The sequence below is a fragment of the Sitophilus oryzae genome, unplaced genomic scaffold, assembly GCF_002938485.1.
Source record: "Sitophilus oryzae breed Bouriz unplaced genomic scaffold, Soryzae_2.0 scaffold_817_pilon_pilon, whole genome shotgun sequence".
Classification (NCBI taxonomy): domain Eukaryota; kingdom Metazoa; phylum Arthropoda; class Insecta; order Coleoptera; family Curculionidae; genus Sitophilus; species Sitophilus oryzae.
Genome location: NW_022147436.1, coordinates 91,273 through 117,740, shown reverse-complemented (window position 1 = coordinate 117,740; position 26,468 = coordinate 91,273). Strand labels below are relative to the sequence as shown.

The following is a 26,468-nucleotide window of genomic DNA, read 5'->3' as shown; positions in this document are numbered from 1 at the left end:
TGCGGATCCTCTGCAGATACTCGCCAAATACTCCATGGCCTTGCGTGATGTTGTAGTCCGTGTTTGCTTGGTCGCATTTTATCCATGAAAGTCTTTGTCCACCTGCTATATGCTTCCCATCGTGTCTGCAATTGCCCTAGTACAATTTTCCTGGCCTCTTTCCGGAAGGAAGTTCCATTTTTATATATTTCGTTTCTTTCCTGGATCAGTAGACTGATCGGAGGTATCTTAGTTTGGTACACACAGTACCGCTACTGTTGGACATGTGCCGATGCCGATGCTACCCTGAGTGCTAACTTCCTGTTTATCCTTTCTAGCATGTTTTCGTAATGTTTGAAGGGCATGGATCTGTCCCAGATTGGCGATGCGTAGAGCATGGTCGAATGAACTACCGAAGCCAGAAGGCTTCTTTTTTCCGCGAGAGGTCCTCCATATTGGGAGTGATTCTCGTCAGATGCTGGATGATGCCAGTCGTTTTATCCCTGATTTCTGTGACGTGTGAGGTCATTCGCATGCTCGAGTCGAACCAAACCCCCATGAATTTAACCTTATTTTGAGCTTGTTGGCTATGCTATGTGGTCCCAACACTGATTAAAAAGATAGACTTGAACTAAAGTCGTCATCGTTCTTGAAAAAAAAATTTGGTTCTCTCTTGAAAATTTCGAAAATTTGTCTTGAATCTATTTTCATTCAACCAAGTGCAAGTTACTTTGTTTTAAGATAATAAGAAAAATACGCTAGGAAGTACTTCATTCAAGAAACATGGCCATTTTTCCAATAGCTAAATACTCTTTTGATGAAAAATAATAACGACACGCAAAGACGATGACGAAGGACGGTATATACAATCAGTCGGCAGTCCAATCAGTCGTACGTCGCATTTCATAGGTCGCACATCATAGTACGCACGGGTTTTGTTGCTTGGAATCACTTCACTTGGAATGTTGCATAATTTGCTTTTTAAACGCATATCGCATAGCAAATTAGTGATCGTTATGAACATGCATTTGTCATTTTTTATCGACAAATTTTAGGATATATGGATTCTTTAAAGGAGTTTCTGAAAAAATGGAAATTAGAGCATTTATTTGCTATATTTGAAGGTAAGAGACATTTACCTAATGCATCTGTTTAGATAATGCATGCGTGACTATAGAATAAGAATATAGGTATCGATTTTTTTATGCAAATAATTACCAAAATTTTAGAATTTCAAGTCGTCGAATTAAAAAATTCAAAATGTGACCAAAGCTTATAATTTTAATAATTTATTTGCTTTACTTTGATTAATCGTGATTTAACATTTTTTTGTAATTTGTAGAGTGATGAACCACCCCAAAAAATACCAAGGAGTGAAAAAGCAGAAATAACCTAAATTTATCAGAAAATAATATACCTCGTATCTAATATGCCTATATATGATGTATAGACTTCTCTTATCTCAAAATGAATTTTAGCTGAGTAAATAATATTCGCTATTGGTTTAAGAAAAGTGTCTCTTAATCAAGAAATGTCCCTTTTCAATCAAGAATTTTTGCATGAATCAAAGAGACTATTGTTCTTGTAGCAAGAACTTCTTTGCATATTTATTTTGGGTCAAGAGTGAAATACTTTGGACAGATAGATTCTTCTATTCTCTAAAGTAATTTTTTAAAGCGTATGAAAAGATAGTTAATGCTTTGGGCAAAGAAACGTCGTTCTTGGCCCTATTGAAAAGCGCCAATCTTTTGGGTCAAAGTCATATTGATTTCGACTGAGAGATCCTTTTTTTCAGTGAAGTTATCCCTGCTAATTTCCTAATATGTAATAATAATGGTCCCATCTCAGGTTCGGTCTCCTTCTAGGTCTCTTAGTTCCTCGTGGGTACCACGCTGTAATTTTTGTGGTCCCTCTGATCAAATAAATCAAGAAAAGCTTTAGAACAGAATCACAACAGGAAAAATGAAATATATTCTTTAGTTAACACTAGTTAATTAATGGGAAAACATTTACTTTACCTTTAATAACCATTCTTTGTCACAAAACTTACAAACCAAATTAACATCAATGCGTCTCGAACGACATTCTAAAAGCTATTATTTAACAACTATTATCTCTCTGTTTGTCGCCTGATTTCCCCCTCCCTAGTTTGTGAATAATATTTTAAAAATCAATAATTTTATTTATGTATACAGAGTGTCTTAAAACTGAATGTTTTGAATTTAAAGAAATATATCTATTTTTAAATAGGCGGTTCATCTCACTTTCTTAATTAATAAAACCACGTATAAGTGAACCGCGTAAAACAAGTCAATGGTGTGAAAAATGCAAACGCTTATAAGCGAAACCCCTTATAAATATGCCGCGTAAAAGGGGGCCTCCTGTTTTTCATTGCGAAAATTGAAGGATTTGAAGTATTTTTAATATTTTTATTCATGTCATTCGATTTAAGATTCCAATCAATTTAACCAAGATGATGTGTTTTATAGTATAGTCTGTCCAACGAGAAGATCCTTGACAGTGATAGATGTGTCTGTCATTTTAATTTCAAAGTAGTTTATTTTATTTTACAAAGAAATAAGTTGGTACAACTGGAACGCATAGCAGCAAATAGCAGGAAATTAATATATTTAAAATGTAACTGATAAGGACAAGTGATTACTTCAAAATAGGTATTGTGAAAAAAACTGTATAAAATTGAAAAAATGTAATCGAGTTATTTTATTTAATAACAAACGGTATGTGTTAATACAAAACAAACAAGAACAAGACGCCACATACAAAAAAAATATAAAAAAGAACTGTTTCTTACTTTCAAGCTTTATGAAACTTCCCGCATTTATGATTATATTTATCAATATAACTTATGTACAAATACAAACTTGTAATATTCCGCAGGAATAAATAAAACAACATAAATAAACAAACTATTTTATTAATAATAACATTTACCAAATTTTATACCTTAAAGGTTAATTAATTAACTTTAATCTTAATTTTTTTAAACCAGTAGGTACCTTTTGACATTATTTTTCTCTGCAGTACTAAAATCCATTATTTATCCATCGTGTAATGTCGATATAGCTACTCCAGTTTTTAGTACGTGTTTAGTATGGTCCTTCTACCATATTCCAGATGCACTTATCTACGACGAGATGGTATACGAACTTTATTGGTGTATAAGACTTTCTGCCTGGGCAGCGAGTATTAACCATAAACTGTGCTCTGGGCAAAGCTCTGGGGCTACAGTTAATTTTCACTCGATTTTTCCTCCACTTGATTTCAAAAGACACAAAACACACGTAATAACACGAATCAAAATGCATCATCTTCCAAAACGCAGTATTTGACTAAAAGTTGACACAAAATTCTAACCCATAATTTGGCAAGACTTTGACAAACGTCAAAAATCTAAAGGCGAGTTCATACGCATCGGCGTCCGTTTGTCGTTTATCGTTCCGTCAAACCAATAAAATTGAAATACGATCTGTCATTTTTGAAATAAACCAATAAAACTGGTTAAAAACAACAAGAGACGACGCATAACGGATTTATAATTAAACTCATCCATAGTTAACTTAAACATTATTAGAAACTTTTTTTAGTTAAATCTTTGAATAAGAAGACTAAGGAAGGAGCATAATGCTATCCATGTATTCATGCATGGTGGGCGGAAAAGCCACCATAAAAGCTCTCTAGGGTGGGGATCTTGACAGTTCTGTTTGACGATTCATTTGACACATTTGAATTTGATTTGAAATTTTGTGGATTTGTCAGTCTTTACGGAGCTTATTTTATGTTATTTATTATTTATTCTGCTACTGATAGTTGTATAAAGGTAGTAAATCTAGATGGAAATTGTGGCAGAACTTAAATTAACAGTGACACTATCGCGATTTATCGAAAAAGACTTTAAAATAGTTGGTTGTGTAGCGTACGGTAGATATCGGCAAAAATTGAGTGAAATAATGGAACAACTTTTCGCTAGTAAGTGACTATATAATATACATACGTGTAGTAAACCGATCATTTATGAAATTCACTTAAATTAACTAAATTTTATATTTTTCTTGCATTTTAGCTTTTATTTATTACTTGTCAAAGATTAGATGTCAAAGAATTTAGATACGTTAATTTGACTTACCTGCTTCAGTAGCGTATCGGATGTTTCTGTTAATAAATACTTATTATAACTTATCTATTTTTATTAGAATTATATATTTTTATAACAATTTTAATAACTACCAACATTTATTCACAACGTAAAATAAAACAACAAATTATTGAGTCTACCCCACGTCTACCCTACATCATAGTTTTAGATTTTTTAAATAAAATTAGAACGACACTGATAAACCGGAATTTAAGTCGGCCATATTTGAGGCCCATCGCGGTGTACCTAAGATTTTTGATATGCTCCTTCCTTAGTCTTCTTATTCAAAGAGTTAAATAAATAGATTGGTATGGGACGTCATCTGCTTTTCTTCTGTCATCGTCTGTCGAAATCTTACCTGAGAAAAAAAACAGAGTATAACTATATAGACTTGATGTAACAAGGTTGCTTATCTAAATCCAAAATGGTCTGCGTTGTTTATATGGTCAATCGAAATATTCCTGACCTCAGATGGTCGACTGAAGTGACTCAGCGACGCACAGGAAAGAGCATTTATAATTAAACCAGTATTATTTATTCCTGTGTTTACTTTTGTAATGGCTTTGTAAATGAGGATAGGTTTTTGTTGGCTAAAATCTCTATAAACTAAAGGCGATAATTGAAAAAAAAATTAATCGCTGTTCTTAATAGTTCAAAATTTTGTTTAGACCTTTTGTATGTTCGATTAGCGTTATGTTTTATTAGTTTTTTAATTACCAAAACTCTATTAAAACTTTTAGTGGGTTTTTGTTGTAAAGGTAGGTTTTGTTCTCAGATTTCTTTTATTGAAAGAAGAGAAAAAGAAATAATTCCCTTCAAAAACATAAAATATAAAAAAAAAATCCGAACGCAATTATTTTATTACAGAAAGTTTTGAGATCTCATGTAAAACCAAGTCAGTTATTTTAGTTATTGCACTGAAAAAAAATATTTGTGAATTTAATAACAATATTGAGGGTTATTTCTAGCCACAGATTATTGTAGTTAATTTACCATCCGCTCTAAAGTTTTACATTTTGTTTGTAAAATCGCTATATGGCTAATTTGTGGCATGTATGTAAATATGTTATAATATATCTTTATATTCACCAATATTCTTTGTGAATTCATTTAAAAAACTAGCGTGTACCCGTGACTTCGTTCGCTTCGAATTAATCATTTGTAATGGTGATACTAAACTGGATAAAATTTTCTCACATTTATGTCAGCATGAGAAAAAACAATATGGCGATATTATTATATAACTTGGTAATATTTGAGCGGTAGTTTCATCTCGTTGGAATTTAACTTTCGAAAAATCCGTTTGCCAAAAATAAGCGTGGTTAATACGTGGTTAAGAAATTACCCAACTTTTTGGAACACCCTGTATGATTTTTTAAAAAAATTGAAAATATGTAAAAAAACAAATAAATTATGCTTGTCCAAGCGTTTTCCCGAAAGACTAACCATTTTTTAAATAACAAATATTGTAATATTTGAGGGGCGTTTTCACCCTCTTGGAATTTGAGATTCGAGAAACCCCTCCTTATCGAACCTCTACACCCCACAGTCAATCCGTTTGCCAAAAATCAGCTTTACACGTCAAGCAGTTTAAGCATAATCGTGATTACTCAATGGTCATATTTTATGAAACACCCTGTATAAATTTATAAAAACTCTTAGAATATGTAAAACAACAAAATAAAATATACGTCTTTAACAGTTTTCCGAAAAACTCACCGGTTTTTAAATAAAAAATATTTTAATATTTGAGGGATAGTTTCACCCTCTTAGAATTCGAGTTTCGAAAAATCCCTTCTTATCGAACCTCTACACCCTAAAGTCAATCTGTTTTCCAAAAATCAGCTTTTTACGTCAAGCGCTTTAAGCAGAATCGTGATTAATCAATGGCCAGATTTTTCGAAACACCCTGTATACATTTTTAAAAAATCTTAAAATATGTAAAAAGTAAAATATACGTATTTAAGCGTTTTTTCGGAAACTTGGCCGTTTTTTAAATAAAAAATATTGTAATATTTGAGGGGTGGTTTCACCCTCTTGGAACTGGAATTTCGAAAAATCCCTTCTTATCGAACCTCCACACCCTAGAATCAACCTGTATGCCAAAATTGAGCTTCTTACGTTGAGTGGTTTGAGCAGGATCGTGATTAATCAGTATGTTAGACACTTAAGGATTTTATATATCAGTATAGATTATAAAGGTTAATAAAAAGTCACAAACAGAACTTATGTATGTAGATACTCGTTTCATCTCTTCTTGTCTGGAAGAACATTACTGGAATTCTGCGCCTAACGAAAATCGGAACAAAATTGCCATTAGATACGAAATAATAAAACATACAAGAAAAACAAATCTAATCAAAACAATCAGCACCAAACCAAACCAACTTAGAGATTATGGATGTATAGAGTCCCCTACTTTGGTCCTCTATTAAATTTGTCCTCCGAAACACAGTCTGAAACAAAGACATTATAAATATAGACCGAACATCTCATTCATAAATACTCGTTGGTAGTGTATCAAACATTCCAATGTGTCAAACAAGGACAGAAGAGACAGAGAAGTCTAAAATTTCCGACCCCGGCAACTAGGCGCATTTGGATTGTTCTAATGGCCAGTGGCGTATCGTTTTTTTGAACGAATTTAATTAGTAAAGTAAAAGTAAAGTAATTAGTAAAATGTTTACTCCATATTAATATACTACATTAACACTTTTTCGTCAGATGAGTTTTGTTATAAGGTCTAATATAATAATATAATTAATATCCCACATATACTTATGTTGAAACGTTAGTAGGTAGTTTTCGAAAATCGCTCCAACGTCGATTTTCAATTTAAACTTACAGTTAATTTTATATAAACTTTCAGTTACTTTTGAATATTTACAGGGTGATTCAGACTACCGAAACAGTTCTATATTAGGTTTGTTGTTGGTGACTTTTCTTTCAATTTTTTTTTTCAGAATATGGAGGCAATGGTAAAGCACATTTCAGGCATTTTTGTAAACATAGGTGGCCGGAACATATTTTCAAACTAAAGTTGTAGATTTGCCATTTAATTTCCATTCCAGAAATACCTAGGGTTGCCACCTGTCCTTTTTTGAAAAGGACAGTCCTTTTTTGGAATAACTTGTCCTTTTGACTTTTTTTGACTTAAAAAGTCAATTTTATTTACGTATTTTCACTGAGAAAATTACCTACAGCAAACAGAAATATTATTTTCGTCCAAATTTAATTAGAGATGTTATAAAACTTATAAATAATTTTTTCTTGTTTAGAATAGGCAACATTATTTAGAACTTCCCGTTTAATCTCAAATGCTAATTTAGGTTTTAGTTTTACCTTTTTTGATCTTAAAAAGAACTTTCTAAAATTAGTAATTAGTAACGATTTAGTTAGTTCGCAATCGATAGCTTCCTGTAAAGTACTGTGTAATAGTTGTTTAATTTTGTATTATTAATAACTTCCTATACCTAAAATCAATATTTAATGAGAAAATTGTGTTTTTTTTGAAAATATAAGACAAGATTTGACTTTCGGTCTTCTTCTTGTATTATGATGGCTCTGATACGAGGCAATTACCTTTTAGTCTCTCAATAGAAGGCATTTATCATTAAACGTATCAAATCTGTGTGCTACAGTATGGGATTTCTGTCGCATAATAATGAATATTACGTTTATTTGCAAATCCTTTACTTTATATTTATACTTTTAAAGGTAGCTTCATCAGACAATCAAATTTTAGTTAAATGTCCCAATCTTCATGAACTGTATTAAGCATATGTATTGCGGTTTGAATCACCCCGAGAATCACCCTGTATGTTGACAAAAATATTTTGAAAATGTGCGTTACAATGGCCCCCATCTTATGTAAAAAATTGAAATAAAAATTAGAAAGAATCAGGTAATAGGTAATAGGTATGTATAAAACTAGTAGCCTAAGAATTATTTACAGTTCGTCCCATTCTAAAAAAAGGTAAACACACCGTACAAATAACTCTAGGAAGAGGTATTTGTACGGTGGTCAAAAATTGTTTAAACGAGGCCGAAGGGGCAGATATAATAATGCAATAAAATGTAAAAAAGGGCGGGTAAACACCTTTGTTTATTTATTGAGCAAAATTCCTTTAGAATATCATATATAATGACCAAAATATGACGCAATTTTAAGAAAAAAAATGTCACTTTCTGGCTTATGATAAAGTTTCAAATGCAACGTTTATATTCAAATTTGTTATGATCTACAACAGTTAAGTAGTAATTGAGACGAATTATAATTCAATTACTGGCTACTACGTTCTTGTTTTAATAGCTCAAAATTCAACAAATATAATTAGAAATTATTTTAATTGTGAGAGGCTCCCTTGTGGGACGCCTATGTACGGCGATTACGGCCCGGCGGAAGCAATACCTACCTGTGAAAAGACAAATTCGGGTAATTTGAGCTTATTTTTCCACACATTTGACACTGTCGTACCATATTGAAAATTCGCAGATTCAAAAGTACGTTAAACAAAAGCAAAAACTACTGAAAAACACTGAAAAGTTCACTTCGGACTTGATTCCGACTTCAAACACACCGTAAGCTAAACGTAGTACGCTATAACGGACCAAGGGCCGTCGCGAGGGGTGGTGGGACGGACGGCTCATTTCATTCTGGAAGACTAGCAGCGACGTTGCCAATAGTTCTAGACGTTTCAGCACATTAAACAGTAAACATGTCCTTTAATAGTAACGCCAATATCCTCTGGTTAATAACATATTATTACGCATGCTTCTTTAAAAGTAAACTATTAATTTAATTAAGAAATTGAGATTTATTGATATCCGGTGAAGGTTTTAAAGTCACCTTTTCTGCAAATCAAACTAAGTAGATAGGCGCAAATTTGAGATGTGGCAATGTCGCCTTCTCTATCTCAGTTGGTTTTTACAGTACGTAGTCAACCTCCGATTGTTTGATCGGGTTAAAATGCAAAATGTGATATCTGTTCTTCCTAAATCTATGGTCTGAAATAACAGATAATACTTAGACATATGTTGAGATAGAATATAGAGAGATTATGGAACAAATATGTATACATAAAAAATCGCTAAAATTAAAATGCAAATAATTATAATAAATGGAGATTGTGTTATGTTAAATTACTTATATTTTTAGTGTGATTATGGAATCACCTATCCAACTACTCTGTTATAAATTGTTATCTATTAAATTGACTAGCAACATTTATAGTTGGTCGTATCAATATTAGACATCTTCATAATGACTTTGCGCTCTCGCGGTACCATAGTAATTTTATTATAAAAAAATAATCCACTATTTCGATTACTAGGTAAGTAAATCTAAACAGTGCACATAAGAATGAAGTACCGTATGATCGAATAAAAACGGCGTCAACAATGGCTATGAAATGAAGATCGCTGTCATTTTATATGTAAAATTATATGGGAAATGTCATCGATCGTCATTTCCAAGCCAACTGGACGTCGTTTTGTTTCGATCATACGGTATTTTAATTATTACAATATGTAGCAGTGCAATCACCTTCATACATAACTTAATTTTCATTCATTTATTGTATTATACAGGGTGGCGCCTCTCATACGCCGCGGAGGCTCCAAGGGGAGCGACATTTTTTTATTGAAATGAAATTTTGTGAGCATATGTAGGTTAATTCAGAGCACTTTTTAAAAATATAGAGAGTTCTACAGGGTGTCCCCAAAAAAGTTACATATCAAAGTTGTATTTTTTGTAATGGAACATCCTATATCTTAATTGATTTTCGGATTCTGGGAGAAAAATAAAGGTGAATTTTATAAGAGAAGTGTATGACTAAAATGTAAGGTTTTTGGCATATATAACATTTTCTAAAAATTAAGAACAATTTTTAAATTACAATAAAAGCTACCTAAATTGGAATTTACCCGGTATAGCCTAATATGTACTTAAATTAACTGTTGTACTTTAAATCAAATTAAAACTTGATCCAAAAAGTTATACAGGGTGAGGCGACAAAATTAATCTATCCAAAATAAAGGAGTAACTTGCTTTTAAAAGTGACTAATGTTCCATATTAATTTTATCTCACCCTGTATAACTTTTCGGGTTAAATTTCAATTTGGTTTAACATACAATGGTTACTGTAATTAAATATCCGGCTATACAAGGTCAACTAAAATTTAGTTAGTTGTTATCGAAATTTAAAATTTACTCTTCATTTTCACAAAATGTGAAATACGAAAAAATCCTTAGATTTTAGGTATATGCTTCTTTAATAAAACTTATCTTTATTTTTTTCCTAGAATCCGAAAATCAATTAATATATAGGGTGTTCCGTTAGAAAAAACACAACTTTGATGTGTAACTTTTTTTGGGAACACCCTGTATAATTCTATATATTTTTATAAAATGCTCTCAGTTAACCTACACACGCTGCCAAAATATCATTTTGATATAAATTACCGTTCTCCTTGGAGCTTCCGCTGCGTATGAGAGGAGGCACCCTGTATACCTACCTACCTGTAAAACAAACTAATAAGTATATTCAATAACTATGCAAATGTTCTATTGTAATTTCTTTGACGTTAAAATACCACACTATGTGCTTTACTTTTATGAGTAATTAGGTGCCTACTAGCCGTGAAACAATATAGCACGAGCAGAAGGAAATTACCATAGGAAATTACCCATTTAACAACGGCAGATTCTAAGAGAGAGATTCGCCCAATTCTGTTCCCACTTCAGCAACGTTTCGATTAAGAACATTCCATCTTCCAACGATCTCTAATTTTCTAATAAACCGTGCCCGAAATTCACTTAGGAAGTTTCCTATCTTGACATTTGACATTAATAAAATTACCAAACAAAAGAAACAACATCGTAGTTGTAGAATTGCGACCTTTAATTTCTTTTCTCTATTTACCGTAGTTTTTAAGTTATTTATAGAGTAGGTTTCTTTAATAATGATAAATGAAATTTTTAACTTAAATGGGAGCACTAACTTTTCAGTGTTTTTGTTTTTAAGAGAAATAAAAAAAATTATAAAAAAAATCTATACTAATATATAAAATCCTTAAGTGACTGATAAGTGAAGTAATATATTATGGTAAATTCACGCAAGTTTTGTGAATATGTCTATAGACATAGTTTTACTACAAGATTGTATTTTTGATTTAAATTTAATTTTTAAATTCACAATACTCATTGTGAAAATAATATCGTTTAGTAATAATCATTTAATATTGATAAGCTGTTTTGCAAAATTAATTTTTTTTTTGAAACTATGTAGAAAGTGATAATGAAACTCTATTATTATTATCTCTTCCAGATAGACGTTCCAAACGACGTTCACGTGCCACCCGCCTACCCCGATGGCAACGCCCTCTCTCCTGTTCCGATGAAGCCATCTTCTGCGCCATGTCGTCCGAAAACCATCCACATCAGAGAGAGGCTGCGCGCGCGACCAGGATCGCCCGCTACAAGGAGGAGCGGCGCAGACAGCTGGCCGAGCAGTTCGGCAGGGGCGTCGGTGAAGCTGGGGGACCCGCCGCCGCCACTGGGTTCAGGGCCGGATCGTCGTCCAGTGGGTCGGAGGGCGGTCCTAGACCGACCAGGGCTTCGAGTTTGAGGGCGCAGGTCGTTCTCAGGGTCGCGGGTTCGCCGAAGACGGAGGTAAGTGTCTAAATTATTATTGTTTTATTTATCAGAATTGTTCTTTTTTATTTCTTCTCACTTTTAACACGCTATATCAATCGTATTTTTAGAGATATGGATCTGTGTTAAATGCAATTTAATAACAAAAACCGAAAATAAACTGAGTAAAAAAGATTGATTTTTGACTAAAATTTTATATTACAAAGTCTTTTATTTTTACCAGAAAATAACTCCTTAAAGTTTTTCGTATTTGTTTTGGAACACTCTGTATATCTTATACCGTGTGATTGAAAAAAAAAAACGGCGTCAGCCATGGCTATGTAGTAATGAATAAGATCGCTGTCATTTTATATGTAAATTTATATGGGAAATATCAGCTATAGTCTGTCCAACGAGAAGATCCTTAACAGTGATAGATGTGTCTGTCATTTTAATTTCAAAGTAGTTTATTTTATTTTACAAAGAAATAAGTTGGTACAACTGGAACGCATAGCAGGATATATTTAAAATTTGATTGACAAGATGACAAGTGATTACTTCAAAATATTGTGAAAAAAACTGTATAAAACTGAAAAAATGTAATCGAGTTATTTTATTTAATAAAAACGGTATGTGTTAATACAAAACAAACAAGAACAAGACACTACATACCAAAAAAATATAAAAAGAACTATTATTTACTTTCAAGCTTTATGAAACTACCCGCATTTACGATTATATTTATCAATATAACTTATGTACAAATACAAATTTGTAATATTCCACAGGAATAAATAAAACAACATAGGTAAATAAAACAAACTATTTTATTAATAATAACACCTACCAAATTTTATACCTTAAAGGTTGATTAATTAATTTTAATCTTAATTTTTTTAAACCAGTACCTTTTGACATTATTTTTCTGCAGTACTAAAATCCATTATTTACCTATCGTGTGATGTCGATATTTTACCGCTACTCCAGTTTTTAGTATGTGTTTAGTTTGATCTTCTACCATATACGAGATGCACTTATCTACGACGAAATGGTATACAAACTTTATCGATGGCAACTTCATTGGTGTATAAGCCTTTCTGCTTGGGCAGCGAGTATTAACCATAAACTGTGCTCTGGGTCTACAGTTAATTTTCACTCGATTTTTCCTCCACTTGACTTCAAAAGACACAAAACACACGTAATAATACGAATCAAAATGCATCATCTTCCAAAACGCAGGGTATTTAACAAAAGTTGACACAAAATTATAACCTATAATTTGGCAAGACTTTGACAAGCGTCAAAATGACAAAAATCTAAAGGCGAGTTCATACGCATCGGCGTCCGTTTGTCGTTCATCGTTCCGTCAAACCAATAAAATTGAAATACGATCTGTCATTTTTTAAATAAACCAATAAAACTGGTTAAAAACAACAAGACACGACGCATGACGGATTTATATTTAAACCCATCCATAGATAACTTAAAAATTATTAGAAACTTTTTTTAGTAAAATAAATAGATTGGTATGGGACGTCATCTGCTTTTCTTCTGTTATCGTCTGTCGAAATCTTACCTGAGAAAAAAAACAGAGTATATCGTCATTTCCCAGCCAAATGGACGCCATTTTTTTGGATCATACGGTATTATAATTTCAGAAATTTTCAATGTATTATAAATGGCACTTTCTTAAGTATCTTGTATTGCAGTTTAATAATTTTCAATTCATCAAAATAATAATACCTTTATTATGACAACTATTTAAATTTTATTGAATCATTGTAGTAAATTGGACGGAATCTTTTTGTAGTATGCCTTTAAAAAATGTTGAACCGTAAGACAATAAAAAGAAAAAAAAACTGGAAAGTACTGTTTAGTACGAGTAAAATCCAAGAGTAAATTCCTAATTAACAGATTTATTTTAGAATTAAACATTTTTAAAGAATAAGTAGTAATAAAATAATAAATAAGTATAAATGTAATAATACATATGTTTTTAATGTTGTTGTAGCGTGGTTCTTGTGAATAGATTTTGAGGTTACATTTAAATTTTTATATTTATAATTCACAAATAATTTTTTGATATATTGATAAAAGAATGTACGTATTATATCGTTACGAAAACCTTTAAACTTGTATTTAATGCTTTTTGTCATTGCGTGATATGAACAATTCAATGCTAATTCTAGTTAAAGAGTTTATGTAACTAATTCGGTTAAAGAGTTACCTATATTAATTCAATTACTTCACGTGTGCATTATATATAATTTAGTTATTTCCTGACACTTGTTATATTTTTTTGTAAATTTTGTATTTCGTGGAGATATGGAAGTGATGAACACAATTTCTCGAAAGGCTCGTAAACTAGAATACCTATGGACATATGCGAAACTAAGGAAGATGGGATAGAATCACTATAGAAAGAAAAAATCTTTGGACGAAGAGGACTAGAAAGATGCAGGATATCATGACTGAAGAATGCCAGGACTTTTATCAAAACATCCTCAGAACTCTTCCGGATTGTTGCGAATAAAGTCTGGATCGCTTTGATGACCGCCAACATTCGCAACGGATTGGCATCCTATCACAGAATCTGCATAGATTAGGTGGCTTTCGGCCTGATCCACTGCGACCTTCTCAGATCTATTGTGGTCCTCTTCTTATCCTTAGATTACATTCTCCAGTCCTATCCTTTTCACAAAGTTTAGCAACTTGGAGACTGAACCCTCCATGTAGCTCCTTGGCAATGGCCTATCATTGCCTATTACCTGGAACCGCACATTTGCCAGGCTGTCACACCGACATAAAATGTGTGCTGACGTTTCTTCTTCAGATTGGCAGAACCTACACATAGCTTCGTCTGTCAATCCCATCAGCTTTAGATGCCCATTTAGCTTACAATGCCCTGTTAGTAGACCTACTACAGCTTTGACTGTCTTTCTGTCCTTGCTTATCAAGTCTACCGTGAATTTTGGCGAATGTTCTACAATGAACCTTTTCGCCTGTCTCTGTCCTGGTGAGTTTCTCCACCATTCTAGAGATTTGTTGACCACCCATCTTTCCGTGACCATTCTCGTGACCGCCTTTACAACGCCGCAGAAAGGTTCTGGGCCTATGGATGGCATTGATGAGCCTTGCTTGGCCCTTTCATCTGCCTTTTCGTTACCCTTGTGACCCTCGTGCCCTGGCACCCAGGCCAACGTAACAGTGCTACGTTCGCCCAAAGTATTCAGAGCACGCACACAGTCCCACACTAGTCTAGAATTGACCTCCGCGGAGCCGAGTGCCTTTAGCGCCGCTTGGCTGTCTGTGAAGATGGCCACTGAACGATTTGTTCTTTGTTGCCTTATTATTTCTTCTACACAATAGTGGATTGCCGTTATTTCTGGCTGGAAAATTGTGACATCCTTAGATAGGCTTACGTGGAAGGATCTCCCTTGTTTCGGCCCTACTATCCCAGCTCCTACGCCTTCTGACGTTTTTGAGCCCACAAAGTTTCTTAGTTTCAATCTAATGAGGTGTTCATTGAAGAGACAGTCTCCTGTTAAAAATCCCGTGACAGTCCGAATATTGTTCTTACTTAAATCAAGGAAAATCTTTGATTTTTCTTGGTCGTAAGTCCTGAGAAATTTCTTCAAGTGTCTTAGTCCGGGGATTGGATGATTCCCATTCCAGGTTACGGAAAGATTCTTCCAGGTTTTTCAGTTCCGTTTTAAGTTGGTTTCCACTTAGGAATCAGAACTGTCCTGCATGGTCCATTTGTGGAGTGTTCGCTCCTTTTCTAGCTTGATCGTTTGATTTTTCATGTCCCTTGGTGGTCTGGCAGTTCTGGCACCCAGAGTAGGAGGACTTTATTTTCTTCCCCTAATTCTTTATTTCCTTTGCCTAATTATCGGCATCCTAAGAACAAGAAGAAATCTGTTCATAAAAAAAAACTAGAAAATATACAATAATATTAAACATGATGGGACACGTTGATAAGACAAATTGCTGCTTCTTCAGCACTATTAATTTTTGAAATACGTTGTCGAATATGAGAGTTTAACGGTCCGACTTACACTCAACTTTATAACCTGGAACTTTGGAATTTATCCAGAATCTGATTGACTCGTAAAAATTTAATCTTCTTGGAGTTAATATCACTTCACTACTTAACCGCATCGCTGCTGCTGCGATACGATAATAACACAGGCCGACATGATTTTTGTAACACGAGTCAGTTGCAGAATTTCTTCATAAAAATATGCTTCTAATAACAGAAAAAATACTCCTGAAGCTCCTACACGTACCACTTTTCAGTTGCCTAATTACGCCTCTTTTTTGCAGGTAGTCAATTTTATAGATGTCAGGTATTAAGTCTAGGTAGATTCGTTTACATACAGGTAAATTTTATGATGGGATGATTGAAAGGGACGCATTTTGTGCACTATAATATATTGTGAAAAACATAAGAGAGTTCAGTTTTCAGTTGATTTTCGACGTGAGTTGTTCTATGCGTGTAGATAAATAGTACGAAAATGTCAAGTCAAACGCGCCGCAGTTGTAAAGTGTCTCCTGATCGATTTTGTTACATTTGTGGAGAATTTATGGTGCAATCACAAGCCAGACCATTTTCTGAAAATGTGAAGAAAGCCTACTTCAAGTATTTTGGAGTTTTGGTTGGAGATCAAGACAAGCAGTGGGCTCCTCATGTGTGCTGCGTTACTTGTAGCGTGTCGCTTGTGCAGTGGATGAAAGGGAAGAGGAAAAAATGCCATTTGCGGTTCCAATGGTATGGCGAGAACCAACTAACCATTTTGACGATTGCTATTTTTGCCTGACGAAAACTGAAGGTTTTCCAAAAACAAAAAGCACAAGATCGAGTATCCCAATTTGCCGTCTGCCATACGACCTGTTCTTCATGGTGCAGATCTCCCAGTGCCGATCGCGCCCTTAGACTGGCAAGGTATTGTTTTGGAAGATAAGGAAGATATTGAATCAAACAGCTCTGGAGACCAGTGTACTGATCCTACCTTTACCCCAGAGGGCGGTTCCGACAAGCCACATTTGATTGTTCAAAGCGAGTTGAATGACTTAGTGCGTGACTTGGGGTTATCAAAGCAGCAGTCAGAACTTCTTGGATCCCGGCTTAAGGAATGGAATCTGTTAGCCAATGAAACAAAAATCACCACTTTTAGAAAAAGAAATGCTCCGTTCTCTGCATTCTACAGTATGGAGGATTCGTTGTGTGCATGTACTGATATCGATGGCTTAATGCAGGAACTTTCTATAGAACATTCTCCCTGTGAGTGGCGCTTATTCATAGATTCGTCGAAATATAGCCTAAAAGCTGTGTTATTGCATAACGGAAATTTAAAACCCTCTATACCAGTTGCCCATTCAGTGACAATGAAGGAAACTTATGAAAATATGCGCATGCTTTTAGATAGAATCAACTACAACAGGTATAAATGGCAGATATGTGGGGACTTGAAAGTTATAGGAATTTTAGTGGGACTTCAGGGAGGATTTACAAAATATTGCTGTTTTCTTTGTTTGTGGGACAGTCGTGCAGTAAATCATCATTATGTACAGAAAATTTGGCCAGAAAGAAGTGAATTTCAACCGGGTTCCCAAAATGTCAAGTATATCCCTCTTGTAGACCCCAAAGACGTCCTCCTGCCTCCTCTTCATATCAAACTTGGCCTCATGAAAAACTTCGTGAAAGCTATGAATAAAGAAGGTGATGGATTTAAATACCTAAGGCAAGTCTTTCCCCAGTTGAGTGATGCCAAATTGAAAGAGGGTATTTTTATTGGACCACAAATCAGGAAATTGTTGGACGACACAAATTTCACAGACACGCTTACCAGGCAGGAACTCAGAGCATGGACCTCATTTGTTAGTGTAGTGAGGGGATTTTTGGGAAACAATAAGGATGCGAACTACGAACAATTGGTTAATGAGCTTTTAGATGCTTATAAATCGCTTGGTGCCCGAATGTCTTTAAAAATTCACTTTCTCCATTCTCATTTGTCATTTTTCCCTGAAAATATGGGTGCTGTCAGTGATGAGCAAGGTGAGAGATTCCATCAAGACATAAGGACAATGGAAATTCGTTATCAAGGACGATGGGATCCAGCCATGATGGGTGATTACTGTTGGTTTTGAAGAGAGAAGACGCGGTCCCTCATAAAAGGAAAAAGTAAAAGTTTTTTGTTTATGTTTTGATCTCGTTTCGATTGTTTTTGTACTTTTTAGGTATAAGTAATGTTTGAGGAGTGTAAACTATAAAATATAATCGGTATATAGGCTTAAGAAGTTCTTAAATCATGTTTTGAATAGCTATCTTAATATATTGAATATTGTAATATTGAATGATGTTTTATTAATGTAACAAAAAAACCTTACGTGTTACGACTTTTTTTTTGCCACTTTCGTGATTAGATAGGTTCATTCTACCACAATATCCTATTGAGCTTTGTGTTACATCGAAAAATTTTTTTTTTGTCGGCCTGTGTAACCCTAGACCTGTATAGAACTTGTTTTTAAATATTTTAGATTTGAATTAAAAGATCTGGAAACTAACAGACTTATGGAGTAGGTAGGTAGTTCCTCGGCGTAAGTAGGTCGCTCGTTTCAATTTACTAATTTAATGTAAACTTTGTATGTGGCACAAGTTTGAGTAAAGTATACTTTAATAGGGTTCGTTATTCTATTTCAGGAAACTTTTGGAGTAAAGCAGTTCTTGCGTTACCGGGATGGATCAATAAATGTTATATAAATATTATTGTAGCGTTTTTTTAAACCACTACCACTGCGAACGGCAGCTTTTCATCGGAGATCAGTCGTGGATAAGGTATTTCACTGGAAAGGAAACTAATTAAGAACAATAAACAAAAAAATAGATATTGGGCGCCAGGCATGTACAGAGAAAGAAAACACAGTTGTATAATACTTAAAACTAATGACTATATTTATTCATGATGAATTCTGATGGTAAATAGCATTGTACAATTTTAATAATTATTATAGTGGTTATTTGTTGAGTAAAACTATGTATGTAAATAATATTAAATATGTTCTATGAAAGAGACTATGAAAAATACAATGCGTGTAACGTTATAGAAAATATAAGAAAAGTAGCATTACTTTATTTAAATTGTTAAATTTTATGCGGTATTAAATCTGATGTGTTGCAACCTGTAGATTCTAGAATCTATGTCTCGTTATTCATCTGTTAATATAGCGCAATAATAATATCTATAGAAAGTAATACTATTACAAGGCGTAATATAATGAAACCTAAAATCTAAATCACATTGTAACTACTGCATCGACATAAATGTTCTTAATAGTCTAACCACTAAATATAGTCTGTACGATATTATTTAAAATGTACGTTACTGTTTAAGACTGAAAATATAGAAAATCCAAAACATAAAAATTAGAACGTAAATCTACACTTAGCGGTTCTTTATGTAATCTTGCTTCAAACAGTAGCAGCGTGAGGTGGTCTAGCATCTCTGTACTGTCTGTCGGCCATCCTGTTGGCCAAAACAACAAAAGGGGCCAGATTGAGGACACCGTGAATCACTACAGCCGTAGCTACTGACTAGGCTTAGAAATGGGAGTGAAGCAGCATGGGACTCAAGCTACATCCACGCTGTGGTACTTGGAGACAGTCCGTACCTTGGACAGAGTCCATACCTTGGACACAGTCCGTACCTTGGATACAGTCCGTACCTTGGACACAGTCCGTACCTTGGATACAGTCCGTACCTTGGACACAGTCCGTACCTTGGACACAGTCCGTACCTTGGACACAGTCCGTATCTTGGGCACAGCCCGTATCTTGGAAATAGTCCGTACCTTGGACACAGTCCGTACCTTGGACACAGTCCGTACCTTGGACACAGTCCGTATCTTGGACACAGCCCGTATCTTGGACACAGTCCGTATCTTGGACCCTAAAAATATGAAACTCTTGTTTAAAACCAAACAAGGTCTAATAAACAAAATAAACCTACCTCGAAATACTTCCGAGGGCTCAATAAATAATAAACAACATCCTTTCTTCCATGTGACATTCTGGAGGACAAAAGAAAAGGGACGCCAACGTGCCAGCAAAACACAAATACAAGTTGGGACATCCGTAACTCTACCCTAAAAATATTCAATAATAATATCGAATCTATAAAAGGTAATAACTCATCTTTACCTGTAGCCTCGAAATAGCAGCTGATTCAAATTATACAGCAAGACTTAAATAATCACCATTTCCAAAAGCTGGGATACAACAGAGCGTCAAAACAAAGTGAGGTTAAGCACGGAGACAGTTGACAGAAGCGATGTTGACAGCGCCTCCTCAGAGCAATAACAGGGTTGTGTCGAACGATAACAGGGTTGGCGACTAGGGAACATAAACATTACGCGTCAAATAAACTATCCGGCCTGAACGAGAGGGAATCCGGTGATGATAGGCCAGACATCATATATTATATATAAAAAAGACATGTAACGAACTAAAAACGTTACATTATTATAAAATTTACTAACATTCTTCTGACAATTCGGCCACTTTTCAAAGCTTTTTGTATTTTCATTTAAGTAGTATTAATTTAGTTTCTTGAAAAATAAGTTTAAATGTGGTGACATGTGTATTTCTACATACAATGGCCCTAAATCGATGTAAAAAATAAATACATTCATTGACTAGAACCGGCAAACAGGCAAACTGAAATGATTCAATTAATTATGACATTTTACGAAATTAATTCCGTGATTTCCTGTAATACCTGAGATCCACAATTAAACGATGCAAAGCGAAACTAATATGTACGCTCTGTATTAGTGCTCATATATTTTAGAAAGTAGTTCATCAGGACCGATTGAAGAGATATCAGACAGGAAACCTTTATTAAAATCAAAATTAAGAGAGGGGACATTTTTTGGTAGAATGGGAAGTCCGAAAGTGCGCCATTTCTTAGGAACGTCTTCTTAACTGAACCAGAACCGTTCTGTTTCCCAAGTGGAAACCAACTTAAAGCAGAACTCAAGAACCTGGAAGAACCTCCATCCGTAACCTGGAATGGGAATCCTTCTACGGTCTAAGACACTCGAAGAAATTTCTCAGGACTTACGACCGAGAGAACTACTAATAACGGGATGGGTTTGCAAATATCTAAAAGATTGCATTATTAAACCATTTTTCAGGTGTTCGACATTATTGTAGTTGCCAGGATGTATATCATATTATTTAAAAAAACCCCAAAATCAGAACTCGAGAACGAACAAATCCGGGAATCAGGGAGGCCATCATATGGGTTCATTGGTTCCAATTCATTAATTTGAAAAATAATAATTTAGCAAAATTCTAATATTTTCAAAGTCGTGAGCTGGAACGTCAAATTGCTGAAAGTATATTTCACATAAAATAAGCTAAAGGAATGTGCGATAGCTTCCAAGATTTACAAATAGCGGTAAAGTTAAGTTTTCCTAATATATAAAGAATTTATATAATGGAAAATAAATTTCTTGCAGTTTTTAGGTATATAATAAAATTATATAAGAGTTTCTTGCCTTAAACTGCTAATATAGTAATTAATTCCACGCTGTGTTCGACATAATGTGGATCAACCTGCTCTCACTACCGGTTTCGGGGCCCTACCCAAGTAGCAAATTTTATTTTATAAAGGCTGTATAAACAGCTATGTGATAATTTTTATAGGATACCTCAATTCATATAACGTGCTATAAGACCGTAATATGATAGCTTTACAACCAAAAAAGGCCCATTTATACAACCGTTTAGTAGTATAGAAGTTCTATAAAAAGGGTATACAACTCTTGATTTCAAGTCACGGAGTTTTTAACAGGACACTGTCTCCTCAACGAACACCTCAGTAGATTGAAGCTAAGAAACAAAGACGAATGCAGATTATGTGGGCTTACTAGAAGATAGATAAGATATAGAAGGGATTATGTGGGGAAAATGGGGGAACATCAAAACACTTAATCACTGAGTGCGCCGAGACAACCATTCGTGCCATAAACTTTGGTACGCTCGATATTGGAGACGGAGAAGTAACCTCTGTAAAACCGTCTCAAGTACTACCTTTTGTCCAAGCCCTGAGACTGTATGATGAGTTATAATTCAAGGAAGGGGGACACTTCCTCCCTCCCATACAATAGTAGGATGCCAATGAATGTTGGCGATCATCATAGTGTTGCGGGCCCGTGTGGACTCGACCTAACCTCACAATATGGCCCGCCCTCGTATGACCTTAACATCGCATAGACACCGCAATGATTCATTCGTTCGAGAAGAATCGAGTCCCACTGGAATGGACGAGTACATACGAGAACATTCGAAAACCTTCTCTACGCACCTAACGATCTATGGACAATTCTAGAGTTCTTTACCTGTTGGTATAAAAGCCGGCGGCGGTGGCCTACAGGGGGCAGTTATAAATATACAGTTGACGCGCTAAAATTCAAAATAAATTCTTAGTTATAAATCGTTTGTAAATAGTTCTATAAGTCTTTTATCGTTATTATTTTTGTTCATTAGTGTTAAATAAATAGTGTTTAAATAAATTGTGACTTTCTATCCACACGGAACCGACGAAAAACGTAACAATTGGTGTCAGGTGTGGCGTGTGTGATAAGAAAAATAAAAAAGACTAACAATGGCTCCGAAGAAATTGTTGAAAGACTTGAAAGTGTCGAACTGAAATCCATATTGGAAGAGAGAGAGTGCGAGACAGATGGAAAGAAAAGTATTTTGCAAACCAGACTGAGAGACGTTTTGAGGGAGGAAGGCGAGGATCCGGACACATTTTGCTTTGAGTTCGAAGGTGACCTTGACTCGTGCCTACAAAAATTAGAAGATAAAATGACGGAAAACTCTCAAAAATTAGAAGACAGTTTGAATGACAAAATTACAGAAAATTCCCGAGAATTGCAAGACAATTTAAACGGCAATTTGAATAATTTAGAAGATAAAATCAGTGATAAAATGATGAAAAATTCCCAGGATTTAATTAATATTTTAGAAGATAAGATCGCAGAAAATTCTAAAGATATACAGGCCAGCTTTAATAATAAAATACAGGAATTAGAAGAAAAGATAATAGATACACAAGATAAAATAACAGAGATTGAGGAAGATGTAAATAGAAAAATCGAAATTTTAAAACAAGAAATAGAAAAGGCCAATTCACCAAAATGTCAAGAAACATCGGAGGCACCGAAACTAGTCGAAAATAAGTATATCTCAAAAGTCAGTTATTAAGCCTCCACAGTTTGACGGAAAAACCGCTTGGGCCAATATTTTTTGCCAGTTTGAGGCCGCTGCGAGAGCGAACGGATGGACAATCGCTGAAAAGGCTACCGCTTTGACTGTCGCACTGCGAGGAGATGCGACTGATATCCTGCAGACACTGTCACCATCGGAACAGGGAGATTATCAGCAATTGGTACGACATTTAGAAATGAGGTACGGCCAAGCTCATTTGGAACATGTCTATCATTCACAGCTAAAAAATCGCATTCAAAAGTCAAATGAGTCTCTGCAGGAGTTTGAAGCCGACGTAGCCCGCCTGGTTCGCCTTGCGTATCCTGCTACGCCCGAGAATGTTATGGAGCGGTTGGCAGTACAGACATTCTCCGATGGCTTACGTGACAGGGAGACAAGGCAAGCGCTTCTTCTAGCCCACCCAACGCGCTTGGTGGATGCTTTAGCACGTGCCCTAGAATTTGAGGCCGCGAAACAGTTCTCGGTCTCTAGTGAGAGTACGGGCGGTCAACCAATGTTCCGACAAATCCGTGGAAAGCATTGTACGGAAAGTCATGGAGGAGTACATGGGCAAGAAAGGACCGACTTGTTGCTGGAATTGCGGCCAGGCAGGACACGTAAGAAGTCACTGTCAAGAAAAAGACGTGGACTCGGTTTCGCCAAGTGTCGAATCAAAGGGACACATATGGAGCAGTACCCAACAGGTTCCAACGAAAACTGTTCAAGTCGCATCGCTACAACACAAGTTCAACAGCATTTTTGTGGCTAGTTTCGTGGATGGAGAGTTACGGACCATGCTGTTGGATACGGGTGCGACCAAAACGATCATCAGGCCGGATATCCTTAAAACATCAAAAAGGATTAAAACAACACAATGGCGACTACGTACAGCTACAGGAAGCTGCGCTCTCATCCATGGAGAGGTAGATCTTAATTTTGTTATCGGAAGCACCTGTTTTAATCATCGAGTGTTAGTAGCAGACATCGAAGATGAACTTATTCTCGGAATGGACATCGTGACCACTAGAGGTTTTGAACTAAACCTCAAACAAGAAATTTTGAAAATAAATGAAGAAGAAGTGGTTCTACATCGAAAATGTGAGGAGACGCTTCGCGTGGTAGTAGCAGAAGATGTTTCGATCCCTGAGCGCTGTGAGATATTTTTGGATGGTCGCCTGGAAGGTAAAACGAATAATGGGAGTATTATTCTGTTGGAGCCAAGGAACCATGACAGCGAAATAGGACGAGGGGTCGCTGTTGGAAAACCCCTGCTACGAGCGAAGAAGTCTGTACCGGTAAGAGTAATGAACACGAATTATCATTCTGTATCCTTGAAGAAGGGAACCCTGTTAGGGTACTGTTGTTCGGCCTCCTCAGTCATTCGAAGCGTGGAAGCCTCCAAAGTTTCGATTTCAAAAATTCCGGACAAAATGGTTAAGGAGTTAGTAAACGTTAAGGGATTATTTCCCGAAGATAGTAGAAAATTGAGAAACCTGATAATCAAGTATCAAGATGTGTTTGATAAAGGAGAAGCAGGACATAGAGGTCGTACCAATTTAGTACAACATAAAATTGACACCGGAGATGCACGACCAATCAAACAAAATCCGAGTAGACTGCCGCTCGCCAAACGTGAAGAAGCTGACAAAATCCTTCGAGAAATGAAAGAAGAGGGTGTCATCGAACCATCTAACAGCCCGTGGACATCGCCGGTAGTACTAGTAAAGAAGAAAGACGGTACCACCAGGTTCTGTGTTGATTATCGGCAACTTAATAATGTTACCAAGAAGGATAGCTATCCCCTGCCGAGGATAGACGATACTCTAGACAGGCTGGCGGGATCGACTATATTCTCTACCTTAGATTGAAGAGTGGATATTGGCAAGTCGACATGGCGCCGAAAGACAGAGAGAAGACAGCGTTCTCGGTGGGCACCGGACTGTGGCAATTTACCGTCATGCCTTTTGGATTGTGCAACGCGCCAGCTACCTTTGAGAGACTAATGGAGTCTGTGTTAAAGGGTCTATCCTGGACTACCTGTTTAGTGTACCTGGATGACATCATAGTGGTTGGGAAATCCTTTGACGATCATCTGAAGAATTTGGAAGAAGTTTTCAAGCGACTAGGGAGCTCTGGTTTGAAACTTGGGACATGTAGTCTCCTCCCAAGGAGTTGCGGTAGATCTACAGAAGACCAAGACAGTGGAAGAGTGGCCAATACCTAAAGATAAACATGAACTACGAAGCTTTTTGGGACTATGCACATATTATCGCCGCTATGTACAGGGTTTCGCCACCATCGCAAAACCATTGACCAGACTTACCGAAGGCGAGAGGCGTTTCTCTTGGGACTCAGATTCTGACGAGGCATTCCGAAAATTGAAGAAGGACCTGACTAGTGCGCCCATACTTAGCTACCCTCTTGGCAACGGAAACTTTATATTGGATATCGACGCTAGCAATGTTGCGTTAGGCGCTATTCTGTCTCAGATCCAGGATGGTCAAGAAAAAGTCATTGGATATTTTAGTAAGACCTTGTCAAAACCGGAAAGGAACTACTGTGTAACCAGACGAGAATTACTAGCAGTAGTTAAAGCAGTGGAACACTTCTACAAGTATCTCTATGGAAGAAAGTTCTTGTTAAGAACAGACCATGCTGCTTTGAAATGGGTGTTGCAGTTTAAGAATCCTGAAGGGCAGGTAGCTAGATGGATTGAACAATTACAAGAATTTGACTTCGACACAGAACATCGAGCTGGGGCAATCCATTGGAATGCCGACGCACTTTCCAGAAGACCTTGCGCTAAGGACTGTAAGCATTGTTCCCGAGCAGAAGAGAAAGAAGTGAAACTCCTAAGAACAACTGTGGTTAATGATAGTTGGCACCCGAAGATCTTGCAAATGACCAAACCAGTGACCCAGAATTAGGTTTAGTAATTAACTGGAAAAACACAGGCCAAAGACCAACGTGGGAAGAAGTTTGCAGATATTCGCCGAACGTAAAGTCGTACTGGGCCCAGTGGAATTCCTTGGTAATAGATAACGGACTACTTCGCCGTGTGATCGAGAGACCGGAGGGACAAGAAGAGAGAAGGCAGATCGTCATTCCAAAGAAGAGGGTCCCAGAAGTCTTGGAGGAAGTTCACAATGGAACCAGCGGAGGACATCTTGGTGTTACCAAGACACTTGGCAAGCTGCGTGAACGGTTCTACTGGGTGAACTGCAAAGAAGATGTGAGGGCCTGGTGTAAGAAATGTGACATTTGCGCAGCCATTAATGGGCCACAAAAGCGTGGTAAAGCCCCTATGCGCCAGTACAATGTTGGTAGTCCCTTCGAACGAATAGCGATCGACGTGGCTGGTCCTTTCCCGGAGACGAACGATGGCAACAAATACATTGTGGTAGTAATGGATTACTTCAGCAAAT

General features: G+C 35.8%; 1 protein-coding gene across 3 annotated transcripts in view; it reads left to right on the top strand.

Annotated features, from left to right (window-relative positions):
• Positions 1–26,468, top strand: part of LOC115889648 (nucleolar protein dao-5-like) — a 260,773-nt gene that overhangs the window by 181,034 nt on the left and 53,271 nt on the right. For all 3 annotated transcript variants that reach the window (XM_030909703.1, XM_030909704.1, XM_030909702.1), the window contains exon 2: positions 11,461–11,804. In XM_030909703.1, coding sequence (XP_030765563.1) covers positions 11,550–11,804 — 255 coding nt within the window. In that variant the 5' untranslated portion in view covers positions 11,461–11,549. The remainder of the gene's footprint in view (positions 1–11,460; positions 11,805–26,468) is intronic.